Raw genomic sequence first — 12,496 nt, 5'->3', positions numbered from 1 at the left:
TTTAAAGGTGTGCTTGTGTGAGATCTGACCCCTAACCAGCGTATTCCCACTTCAGAACCACTAAAACAGACGTTAACCCAAAATAAGCACGACGACTCCCCCCCGCGACGGCGGGTGGTCCTACCGTGAGCGTGGCGTGGTGGCAGCGCAGGGTGGACCGGTCGGCCGAGGGCGCGGCCGGCCCCAGCTGGTTCCGCCGGCGGTCGATGTGCTCCAGCCACAGCAGCAGTCCGTGGCTCATCTCGTGGAACTCCTGCAGCAGAGGGAGACGGGTTCTGGGGTCACTACTGGAGCGAGCGACCCACCATGGGTAAAGGAAGGCGTTGGACTCGGAGGGGAGGGTGTGTGTGTGTGTGTGTGTGCGTGTGTGTTGAATCTGGATTCAGTGCAGAGGGGATCTTATCTCAGGATATACTCCCGTCTAGAACAAAGGTGTGCTAAAGGAAACATGAAAGCAGCGACGTGTGTGTGAGTTTGTGCACCGTATTTTCCGCACTATAAGGCGCACCGGAGTATAAGCCGCAGCAGCTAAATTGAATGATGTTTACATATATAAGCCGCACTGGAACCCGCCGCTTAAAAATCCATAGATTTAGGAGGCCCCCTAGTGGCCGTTAGCTATAAAATTCAAAGATTAGCGCACCGTTATATAAGCCGCAGAATCGCAAAACGGGAAAAAAAGGCGCGGCTTCTAGTCCGAAAATTACGGTAGTTCTAATAGTTGAAAAAGTTGTATCAACTGTGCAATAACGTAAACACACAAAGGCAATTCTAAGACGAAAAATAAATATCAAACGATTTTGGGAACTTTTTTTTTTCTTCCACCAATTTGTGTGTGTGTGTGTATGCGTACACGTGCACATGTGTGCGTGCTGGTCCTACCTGGCACTGCATCAGCGCCCGCTGCAGCTCCTCCCTCCAGGCCTCCAGCGAGGAGCTGAGCCGCTCCCAGCGGGAGTTCATCTCCTTCAGCCCGTCCCTCAGGGCCCACGCCTCCTCGGAGTCAGGCTCCGATTGGAGGAACTCGCTGCCACTCAGGTTGATTGACAGCACCTCTGACTTGTGGCCGTCCATGCTCTTCTGCAGCTCCTGAACGGGGGGCGGGGCCAGAGGGAGAGAAGAGGGAGGGTAGGTGATGGGGATGGAAAACCATAGTGTGCATGGTAGTTAGCATGGTGCTACACCTTCTGGGATCCTAACTCAACTCTTGATTGACTATGACGGTTAGATTAAGACAGCAAACATGGGGTGAACCGTGTATCTGCAATAGAACAGCGGCCATTACATCACTGCCCCTCCACCCCAGGCCGGAGGCCAGAGACCATGTTTAGGAAGCTCCTGTCCAGGAAAAGGGTATAAGTTAAGGTTATATGGAGCTTGTGTATGTGGGTTAGTGGCGGGGTATTTTTAGAAGGTGTGAGATGGCTCGCAGGCCGCGGTCTCTTGGCTAGTTGTGCACAGAGGTATGCTATCATGAGGTCGAGCGCTAGGCCAACAGTGAGTGTATGTATGTGTGTGTGTGTGTGTGTGTGTGTGTGTGTGTGTGTGTGTGTGTGTGTGTGGGGTGATCGGGTTTACTTCAGGACCCCAGTGTAGCTCCAGTAGAATGAGATTCCAGTACAGACAGAGATGGGTGGGCTTACACATCCACTCAAACACACACAAGACTACACTGCATGCTACTCTACTACTAAAAATAATCTAAACGAGAGTTATATCAAAGGTCTTTTGATATAGTGTGTACTTGACGTCCTTCATTAGAATTTGGAAAATGAATATTAACTCACTAATGTCAATAAATAACAGATCCTCAGAGATATTTTAATATTCATTACAAGCTAATTCACACACTCTTAAGTTGACGCGCACACACACACACACACACACACACACACACACAAACACACACCCCCCAACCACACACACCCCCCCCAACCACACACACACACACACACACCTTGAGCTTGCGGATGCGCTGCTGGATGGCCTGTATGTCTGTGCTGAGGTCCAGGCTCCGCAGGTGTCCTAGCTCCGCCTCCGACTGGCCCAGCCACGCCCTCATGGTCTGCAGGTCTGAGATCAGCTGCTTTTGCTTCTGCCGGTGGCGGTCGGTGAGCGACTGGGCCTGGTGCAGCTCCCAGCGCTCGATCACTCCTGGAAGGGGCGGAACCACGGGTCAGAAACCACGCCGAGAACCACGCAGAGAACCGGGGGTCAGAACCACGGGTCAGAACCACGGAGAGAACCACGGGTCAGAACCACAGAGAGAACCACTGGTCAGAACCACAGAGAGAACCACTGGTCAGAACCACAGAGAGAACCACGGGTCAGAACCCTGGAGGGAACCACGGGTCAGAACCACGGGTCAGAACCACGGGTCAGAACCACGGGTCAGAACCCTGGAGGGAACCAGGGGTCAGAACCACGGGTCAGAACCACGGAGAGAACCACGGGTCAGAACCCTGGAGGGAACCAGGGGTCAGAACCACGGGTCAGAACCACGGAGAGAACCACGGGTCAGAACCCTGGAGGGAACCACGGGTCAGAACCCTGGAGGGAACCACGGGTCAGAACCACGGGTCAGAACCACGGAGAGAACCACTGGTCAGAACCACAGAGAGAACCACGGGTCAGAACCCTGGAGGGAACCAGGGGTCAGAACCACGGGTCAGAACCACGGAGAGAACCACGGGTCAGAACCACGGAGAGAACCACAGAGAGAACATGGCCGAAGTCACACTACTGAGGACACCAGTCAGGGCTTCTGATTGGTCGATGGTAAAAGAGGAGAGTCTGGGTAATGTATTGGGGTGGGGGGCAGTGTAGTGGCTGGTGTTCCCTAATCTTAGCCCAAAGGTACTCGGTTCGATCCCAGCCCAGCCCAGGGCTTACATACGCTAACTAGCTTGTAGCTATCTGGTGTAATATATGAATTGTGAGCTGTTCCTGTTAAACCAATGACCCAATAAAGGGGTAAACACATCCCCGATGTGGGCAGGCCTCACATGGAGATTGAACCGGTGGCTTAATGAGTAAATAAAAGATGACTCAGGCTTTCCATTGGTTTCCATTGGTACGGTGTTTCACTAGCGTTTCAGGGCAGGGTATGGGAGTTGAATACTGTTCTGTTTTCGGTGTACGCAGTGTGTTCTGTGGCCGCGACCCCTTCACCGACCTGCACTCTGGGCGTCGGTGCTGATGGGATTGGTGAGGCCCGGGGCGTCCTCCTCCTCCTCCGTCAGCTCCTCCTCCGCCCTCCTCACGGCGTCCATGTTGCCCCTGCACTCCCCCATCAGACGCATCTACGGTAACCACGGAGACAGCGTTCATCGTCTCAGTGTTATGCTTGGTACGCTTTGCACATTGAGTAAGAAGCACGGTCGTTAAAATACAATTATTGAGAACATTAGGTACAAAAAGATTAATCAATAGATACATACAGAGCGATATTGATCACTTGAAGGTGAAAAGTGAAAGTGAAAGTAAATAAAATATTGAAGGACGCAATAATGAAAGTGCAGCCAGTGAGACAGGGTCATCATAACCCAGCGAGCCACATGCTCTGTGTTGTGTACAGCTGACTCACGTGGCCCATGTGTTGTGTTGTGTTGTGTGTTGTGTGTCGTTTGAGCGGGGGTGTGCCGGTGACTCACGTAGCCCATGTAGGAGGAGTCCAGCTCGGGGCTGGAGCCGTTGGCCAGGCCCTCCCTCTGCTGCCGCTCCAGGCCGGGGTCCCGCTGCCTCAGGTGGGCAGGAGTCCCTGGAGGGAGGGGGCGAGGCAGAGCAAGGGTTGGACAGGGAGGGAAGGACGATGCAAACGGCGTATCGTTTGGAACGCAGCCATGGGTTGATTGTAACTCAACAGGACACGGACGGATGGAGCAAGCACGGCATGCCACCAAAATATGATAAAACATGAAAATATGAATTTGTGGGAATGGCAGAGCTTTGTGGATGGAGACGAAACCAGTCGTGCTAGTTCTAGTTTGTTATATTCCACACTGGAGGTGAACATTGTTAGATGAACCATGTGGTGAAACCATTAGCAGGCAAGAGGAACAATGCGATGGATTAGCATGGAGTTAAACGGATGTGCACATGAAGGGGTTCACCTCAGCCAGGTGAGACCGCGCAGGGGAACGGAGACGGACATCATGCAGCACTAATCGTGCTAGCTAACAAGGCATTACAAACCAGCATGCTAATTGATGTAGCATGCTAACCGACGTGCACTCTGGTTAAACGGTAAGCTAATAATGTCAGGAGAACGGTGAGTGACATCATGCGGTGCTGGCCGTGCTAGCTAACACGGCAGTCCAATGTAGCATGCTAACCGACGTGCTCTGTGGTTAAATGGTATGCGCGTTAGTTGGGTTCTGGCACGGTGGCGCGTAGCTCGATGCTACGACCGCTAGCATGCGGCGGCGGCGGTGTTTTAGTGCTTCAGGCGGGGGACACCCAGACACTGCGGTGTTGTGGCCTACCGGAGGAGGACCGCAGGGTGCTCTCGGTCAGTTTAATGTAAGCCTCGGTGCTCTCGGGGATAACTACATCTGGGGAGAGAGGGACGCAACACGACACTTACGACCTGACTCTGCACGGGAGGAACCACCTGCTGTTCGGCTGTGTGTTTCCTGTGCGTCGTGCGAACAAGTGGTTGAATGTATGGAGTTTGTTGTGTTTTAGTGTGAGTTACCTACATCTGGATAAAGATACAGATATAAGAGGTTATATTAGATATGGGTCAGCTGTCTGGAGATATGGTTGAATATATTTACAATGTATATGTAAAGCCTTCATACAAAGCGACTCAGAGTGAATTCTGGGACACGTCATGAAGGAAGAGCTCAGAATTCAATTAGGCAAGTTGGTACATTTGTAATATATGGTTTGGATTCAGGGCACAATCGTCTGCAAAATGGACAGTTTTAAATATGTACCCCAGAATAATATCTACAGCCCAGTACGCACTATAACTCAAGAAAGCTAAATTAGACAAAACTCAAGCGGACTAAGAAAAAACGCTTCAACAATTTGACACATGAGCAGCATTTGGAAAATGCGCTGCAAATTCAGACAGGGCGACACTGGTTATTCTTGTTTCTGTCAGGCACTGTGTTGTCTGAATATATGGTTTGTATACTAAATCCAGCATGTGTTGTGTTGTGTTTGATCCATTTGCAAGTGTTACAGTGCATCGATCCCTCGGTCCCCCCCTACAACACGGCCGGGGAACCCACCTGACAGCCCGGCCGTCACCGCCGTGCCCAGGTACTCGTCCTCTCGCTCCTGGCCCCGCCCCCCTGCGTCGCCACCCAGGCCCCGCCCCTCCGCCGCGCCGTCCAGCCCGCGGCTCAGGTCGTAGTCGTGGTCCCACTCCAGCGGGATGGAGTCCACGCTGGCGGGGGTGTCCCGGCCCGAGCGCTCGGCACGCACCAGGGCGGAGGCGGCGGCGGGACGTCCCCCGTGGGCCGGGGAGGCGTCGCCCCACTGGAGGTCTGAGAGGTCCGAGGCCACGCCCTCCTCCTCCTCTTCCTCCTCCTCCTCCTCCTCCTCAGCGTCCTCTAGCTCGCGGTCCGAGCCGTCCAGATCGTCATCCACCAGCTGGGGGGGGGGGGGGAGGGGAGGGAGGGGGAGAGGGGGTAAAGGGAGTAAGGGAAGGTGATAACGGAGTGAGGACAAGAGAGGAAGGGAGTAAGGGAAGGTGTTAAGGGAGAGATGACAGGGGTAAGGGAGGGAATAAGGGAAGGTGGTAAGGGAGTGAGGAGAAGAGAGGGAGGGAATAAGGAAAGGTGTTAAGGGAGTTGGAACATGAGGTTTGTTTCTCCCTTCATATACTAAACATTTGAAAATTTTTAGTAGGATTAGAAAATGCAAAAAAATATCAATTTTCTTTTCGAGGTTAATAATTGAACTATTTTATACTGTTTCCCCTGAGAGTAGATTGTATTTTTTCTGTTTATTCACAGATGTTCAAAGGATGTGTTTAACAAGCCTTCAATGACAGACTGACCGGATTATACAATGAAAGCAAAAAACATTTTTTGGAATTCATTGAGTGAGCTTCTAATGAGTGTGTGTGAATGTGTGCTTGCTTGCATATGTGCGCGTATGTGTGAATGTGTGTTTGCGTGTGTGTGTGTGCGTGTGAGGTTCAGCGAGGGGAGTAGAGAGTGTGTTCGGCTGACATGATAAAGTGTCACAGCGGTTTTCCCTCCCTGGCATCGAGCACATGTTTGAGTGACACGTGCCCACAGGTGTTCTGTCTCGCTACCCAGAGTGCACTGAGCCAAAAGTTCACCAGGCCTCATCGTAACGCAGTCCCTCCCCCGTCTCCTAAACACCGACATGTCCGTCAACTCGTCCATGTAAACACACTTAGTCTGCATACACTAAGATACGAATAATAACTTTTTGAATATTTTTTTAATATCCAAATATACTTCATTGGGGTAAATAGGTTAAACATGCATTCACCCGTTCTTCATGGTTATTAATGGAATTACAGATTCTTCGGTACTTTATATACATTCACACAAGAATACCCAAACGGTAACTACTCAGGAAAATAGTAGTCCTTAGTCCTTCCCTGATTTAAATTTAATTCTAGCGTTGCGTTTAAAAGCCTCCACAGACGGACAGCGCTCGAAAGCGTCGAAACAAACGCAAGAACAAAGGCGTCCCAAAATGGCGGCCAACCGACCGGCAGGCGCGTGAGCTTCTTGTAGTAGCGGTCGACGCGGCCGAACACCTCCAGGGCGTAGCGACGCAGCTCCCCCAGCTCGTCCTCGATCACGGCGGCGTCCAGCGGCTCGCTCTTCTCCAGCAGCCCCTCCCCCTGACGCAGCACCAGCTCCATGCGGCCCGTGTTCAGCTGGATCTCCTGCTGGAAGGCCTGGGGACCACACGCAGATACACACAGACAGACAGACAGAGATACACACAGACAGACAGACAGACAGACAGACAGACAGACAGACAGACAGAGATACACACAGACAGACAGACAGACAGAGATACAGACAGAGAGACAGACAGACAGAGATACACACAGAGACAGACAGAGATACACACAGACAGAGATACACACAGACAGACAGACAGACAGACAGACAGACAGAGATACAGACAGACAGACAGAGAGACAGACAGAGATACACACAGACAGACAGACAGACAGAGATACACACAGACAGAGATGCAGACAGAGATACACACAGACAGAGAGACAGACAGAGATACACACAGACAGAGAGACAGACAGAGATACACACAGACAGAGAGACAGACAGACAGACAGACAGACAGAGATACAGACAGAGATACACACAGACAGACAGACAGAGAGACAGACAGACAGAGACAGAGAATGAGACATACAGACACAGACAGAGATACACACAGGCAGATACACACAGACAGACATACAGAGATACAGACAGACAGACAGACATACAGAGATACACACAGACAGAGAGACAGAGAGAGAGAAAGAGAGACAGAGACAGAGATACATAGATACAGACAGAGATACAGACAGACAGAGACAGAGATATATAGATACAGAGATACACACACACACACACACACACACACACATATACACGTACACTTACACAAACAGATACACACATACAGACAGACACATATACAAACACACAGAGGTTAGATGTCGAGAGTAAGCAATAGTATAACCATATATAATACAATTAAATCAAAAAAAAAAAAAACGAAAAGCACAGCCCTAGAATACAAATGAAAAAGACAACAGAGATCTGGAGACCTAATCAAGTGTTTGCATCCAAAAACAAGGATTTCCCCCACCCACCAAACCCCCTCTCCTGCGTCGCAGTCCCCCCGGGTTAAAGAGCTGTGGCGGCCTACCCTGAGCTGCTTGATCTTGGCGTGGACGTCACACTCGGAGAAGTGCTCGATGTTGGTGAGCTGCAGGTCCATCTCCGTCAGCCACACCAGGATGCTGTCCTGGGCCGTCTCAAACTCCTCCCTCTGGCTGATGAAGTGCTGGGAGAAGAGGGGCAGCATCAGGACCAAACAGGTCAGCATAATCAGGACCAAAGGGGGCAGCATCAGGACCAAAGGGGTCAGCATCATCAGGACCAAAGGGGGCAGCATCAGGACCAAACAGGTCAGCATAATCAGGACCAAAGGGGGCAGCATCAGGACCAAAGGGGTCAGCATCAGGACCAAAGGGGGCAGCATCAGAACCAAAGGGGTCAGCATCATCAGGACCAAAGGGGTCAGCATCAGAACCAAACAGGTCAGCATCATCAGGACCAAAGGGGTCAGCATCATCAGGACCAAAGGGGTCAGCATCATCAGGACCAAAGGGGGCAGCATCAGGACCAAAGGGGTCAGCATCATCAGGACCAAAGGGGTCAGCATCAGAACCAAACAGGTCAGCATCATCAGGACCAAAGGGGTCAGCATCATCAGGACCAAAGGGGTCAGCATCAGGACCAAAGGGGTCAGCATCATCAGGACCAAAGGGGTCAGCATCATCAGGACCAAAGGGGTCAGCATCATCAGGACCAAAGGGGGCAGCATCAGGACCAAAGGGGTCAGCATCATCAGGACCAAAGGGGTCAGCATCATCAGGACCAAAGGGGGCAGCATCAGGACCAAAGGGGTCAGCATCATCAGGACCAAAGGGGTCAGCATCAGGACCAAAGGGGTCAGCATCATCAGGACCAAAGGGGTCAGCATCAGGACCAAAGGGGTCAGCATCATCAGGACCAAAGGGGTCAGCATCATCAGGACCAAAGGGGTCAGCATCATCAGGACCAAAGGGGTCAGCATCATCAGGACCAAAGGGGGCAGCATCAGGACCAAAGGGGTCAGCATCATCAGGACCAAAGGGGTCAGCATCAGGACCAAAGGGGTCAGCATCATCAGGACCAAAGGGGTCAGCATCATCAGGACCAAAGGGGTCAGCATCATCAGGACCAAAGGGGTCAGCATCATCAGGACCAAAGGGGTCAGCATCATCAGGACCAAAGGGGTCAGCATCAGGACCAAAGGGGTCAGCATCATCAGGACCAAAGGGGTCAGCATCAGGACCAAAGGGGTCAGCATCAGGACCAAAGGGGGTCAGCATCATCAGGACCAAAGGGGTCAGCATCAGGACCAAAGGGGTCAGCATCAGGACCAAAGGGGTCAGCATCAGGACCAAAGGGGTCAGCATCATCAGGACCAAAGGGCTTTAACCGCAGTCAACCCAAGTTCACGAGTTCACACGCTCAATCAGGTCTCCATGGCGACCAGGGGATGCATCACGGGTACCTTGAGCCTGCGCAGGATGGAGGCGACCCGCCTCTGCAGGTGATCCCAGCGCCGGTTCCCGTCGTGGACCATCTCCCGCAGCCGGCAGGACGCGTCGGTGCGGTTCTCCCGGGCCAGACGGCGGTACTGCTTGTTGATCAGCTCCAGCTGGGTCAGACACTCCTGCACCTGGCGCTGGAAGGCCTGGACACACACACACACACACACACACACACACACACACACACACACACACACACACACACACACACACACACACACACACACACACACACACACACACACACACAAAATGGTTTAGACTAATGATCACAAAAAATATATAATCAAGGGATTATATATATATGTATTATCTATGTGTACGTTTGAAAAGTTATCAATATTGCTCTATATGTAGTTGTCATTATTTAAGCTCCACCCCTGAAGTTTACAGCAACAAATTAAATCATTGCACATTAACAATTACATATAGTACCGTAAGCTTATAGCTGTGTTATATGTTGTAACACAAATGTACACAAACATAAAATATGTTCATTATTTATGCCCTTTTTAACTGAAATGAATGGTTCAACCGTCCAGTTGGTATTATGTTTGTGCCCCCAAGAGATGACCTCATAACAGACCGGACCGGAAAAGACCGGTCTGATCTCGTCTAGGCAGGAATCCCTCATTGAGAATGACTGGGGTGACTGCAGTCCAGCAGCCTCCATGGCCAGTAAGTAACATGACACTAAACCCCCAACACCACCACCACCCCACCCACCACCCAAACCCTATCCAGTGCAACCCCCACCCACTACCACCACCCACCACCACTTCCACCAACAAACCACCCACCACCACCCAGGCCCCTTAAGCCACTACCCAGCATGCATTGCACATCCCCGAGCATCTCCTCCCAGTTGCCCATGTCTCTGTTAATTCCTCGGGGTTAGGCTCCGCCCCTCACCTCAAACTTCTTCAGCTCCTCCTTGGCCACGGTGTACAGGACGCCCGACGAGTTGGGCAGCGCCGCGGTCCTCTCAGAGGTCCTCAGCCACTCCTCGAAGCGGCCGTAGTCGCCGAGGAACTTCTGCCACAGCCGCCACGTTTCCTCCATCCTGCTCACGCAGCAAACGGCACCACAGGAACATCAACGCCAACACCACAGGGACGGAGAACGGGGAGGAACGCCCTGGACTGCGTGGAACCTTCGCCACTCACTCATGATGAACGCTAAACCCTACACTAATCTATACACTACTCATATCTTGAGAAGACATGTGCGATAAATATGGGTGACACTTTACAATAAGGGTACAGTAATTAATTTACCCTATATTTACATTAGTTAATGCAGTAAAAAGCATTATCTAACAGTCAATTAACAGTCGATGTTAGCTAGGTTAATGGTTAGGGTAGGGGTTAGGTTAACCCATGTTAAGTAAGGTATTAATGGATAAATAATTGAATAGGGTCAGACCAACCCTAACCCTCACCCACTAACCCTAATTCTAACCGACCAACCCTAATCCCTACCGGTTAACCCTTACCCATATGCACCACTGCATTAACGTTCAATCACGATAAAGGAACGCATCCTCACTGTCATGTGCGGCGATGTGTGCGGTGAGGGACCGACTTGAGGCGTGGTGATATGATACGGTGTGTGTGTGTGTGTGTGTGTGTGTGTGTGTGTGTGTGTGTGTGTGTGTGTGCTGTTAGAAGGACTGACTTGAGGCGTCTCTCCATGGACAGGGCGCAGATGGCCCTCCACCGGCGGTCCAGCCCTCGAGTGGCCTGCTGGATGGAGTCGCACTCCGTCTCCGTGGAGCACGCGTCGCAGTCGTGCAGCAGCACCTCGCACAGGTTCAGCACTGAGGCCACACCCGTGCTGTGCTTCTCGATGTCTCGCTGAAGCTCCTAGGGGGGGGGGGGGGGGGGGAGAGATGCAGTGAGAACATGCAGGGGGGGATCGACTATGCCATCCTCTGTTGTTTGATTTGATAAACACACGGTAGAACGCTTCTCTCTTTATGTTTAGCCGACGCCTTTATCCGAGTCAACCAACTATTCATACACACATTCACATGCCAACGGCTGAGTCAACCACACAAGGCGACAGCCAGCTCACAGGGTGCAGTTAGGGTGAGGCGTCCCGCTCAGGGACACCTTGACACTCAACTGGCAGAGGCCGGGGCTTGAACTAGCAACCTCCGGGTTAAAAGTCAGCCCGCTCTCCCTGCTGAGTTAGTTCCGCCCCACTTTTATCTGCATTGAGATAAGCAGACTACATACTGTATCTGTGTGTCTCAAAGAAGAGTTCAGAATACAGTTCTGAAGAATCCGGAGCCCCACCTTCCTCGCGCCCTGGAGCCAGGCAGCAGACAGATTCCCGCTCCAAATAGAGAGAGACATGGACACCACCGACCCTGTACAGTGTCGTGACCACTGGATGGACCTGCTGCCGGTATATCTGGGTCAGGGCTATTTTTACCAGCTCTCTGCCCAGTTTGGACTATTTGTCTGGTTGTGTAACCTTACTGTATGTAAACAGACCTGCAGTACTTAGTGTGAGGTGAGAGCGAGAGAGAGAGAGAGAGAGAGAGAGAGAGAGAGAGAGAGAGAGAGAGAGAGAGAGAGAGAGAGAGAGAACAAGAGTGAGAGTAAGAGCGAGAACGAGAGGGAGAAGGAAAGAAAGAAAGAGAGGGAGGGAGAGAGCATGTATCCCCAAGCATAGGTAAATAAACAACTGCCATTTGTCATTACTATTGCTAAATTATTTTGTCTAATCAATTAATAATTAAACCTCAATGGAAAAGTATCCAGAACTGTTACTAGTCTGCCATCTGTCCTCTGTTCCAAAGAGCAGTTCTTTATAATCAACTCTGGTTCTTCTGCACTCCTTTCTAAAGGGCGGTTCTGTGTAAACGGTGGTTCTTCCCGTCCCCACTCCGTTCTAAAGGGCGGTTCCCACCTGCTGCTGGTTGAGCTTCCTCTGGATCTCCAGGTCGTCGCAGGTGTCGTACACGATGGGGCGGGACAGCTCTGTCTCGATGTGGGCCAGCCAGCTCCGCAGGCTGCTCATGTTCTTATCCAGCTGCTGCACCGCCACCAGGGTCTCCTTCAGCTTCTTCACCCTGAGGGGGAGAGGGAGGGGGGGCAGGGAGGGAGGGGGGGCAGGGAGGGAGGGGGGGCAGGGAGGGAGAGAGAG

At 51.8% G+C, this 12,496-nt stretch overlaps 1 protein-coding gene across 3 annotated transcripts in view; it reads right to left on the bottom strand.

Annotated features, from left to right (window-relative positions):
• Positions 1–12,496, bottom strand: part of syne1a (spectrin repeat containing, nuclear envelope 1a) — a 59,365-nt gene that overhangs the window by 7,036 nt on the left and 39,833 nt on the right. For 2 of the 3 annotated variants that reach the window (XM_060041832.1, XM_060041835.1), the window contains 13 exons: positions 12,260–12,422; positions 11,018–11,205; positions 10,253–10,403; positions 9,301–9,483; positions 7,885–8,022; positions 6,704–6,895; positions 5,241–5,604; positions 4,485–4,553; positions 3,654–3,760; positions 3,176–3,302; positions 1,958–2,154; positions 883–1,089; positions 125–253 (listed from right to left, as the gene is read on the bottom strand). In XM_060041832.1, the coding sequence (XP_059897815.1) occupies positions 125–253; positions 883–1,089; positions 1,958–2,154; positions 3,176–3,302; positions 3,654–3,760; positions 4,485–4,553; positions 5,241–5,604; positions 6,704–6,895; positions 7,885–8,022; positions 9,301–9,483; positions 10,253–10,403; positions 11,018–11,205; positions 12,260–12,422 (2,215 nt within the window). The remainder of the gene's footprint in view (positions 1–124; positions 254–882; positions 1,090–1,957; positions 2,155–3,175; positions 3,303–3,653; positions 3,761–4,484; positions 4,554–5,240; positions 5,605–6,703; positions 6,896–7,884; positions 8,023–9,300; positions 9,484–10,252; positions 10,404–11,017; positions 11,206–12,259; positions 12,423–12,496) is intronic. The other variant, XM_060041834.1, reaches the window with a different exon arrangement.

The sequence above is a fragment of the Gadus macrocephalus genome, chromosome 21 (genome assembly GCF_031168955.1).
Source record: "Gadus macrocephalus chromosome 21, ASM3116895v1".
NCBI lineage: Eukaryota > Metazoa > Chordata > Actinopteri > Gadiformes > Gadidae > Gadus > Gadus macrocephalus.
This window is presented reverse-complemented; position numbering and strand designations above follow the sequence as displayed.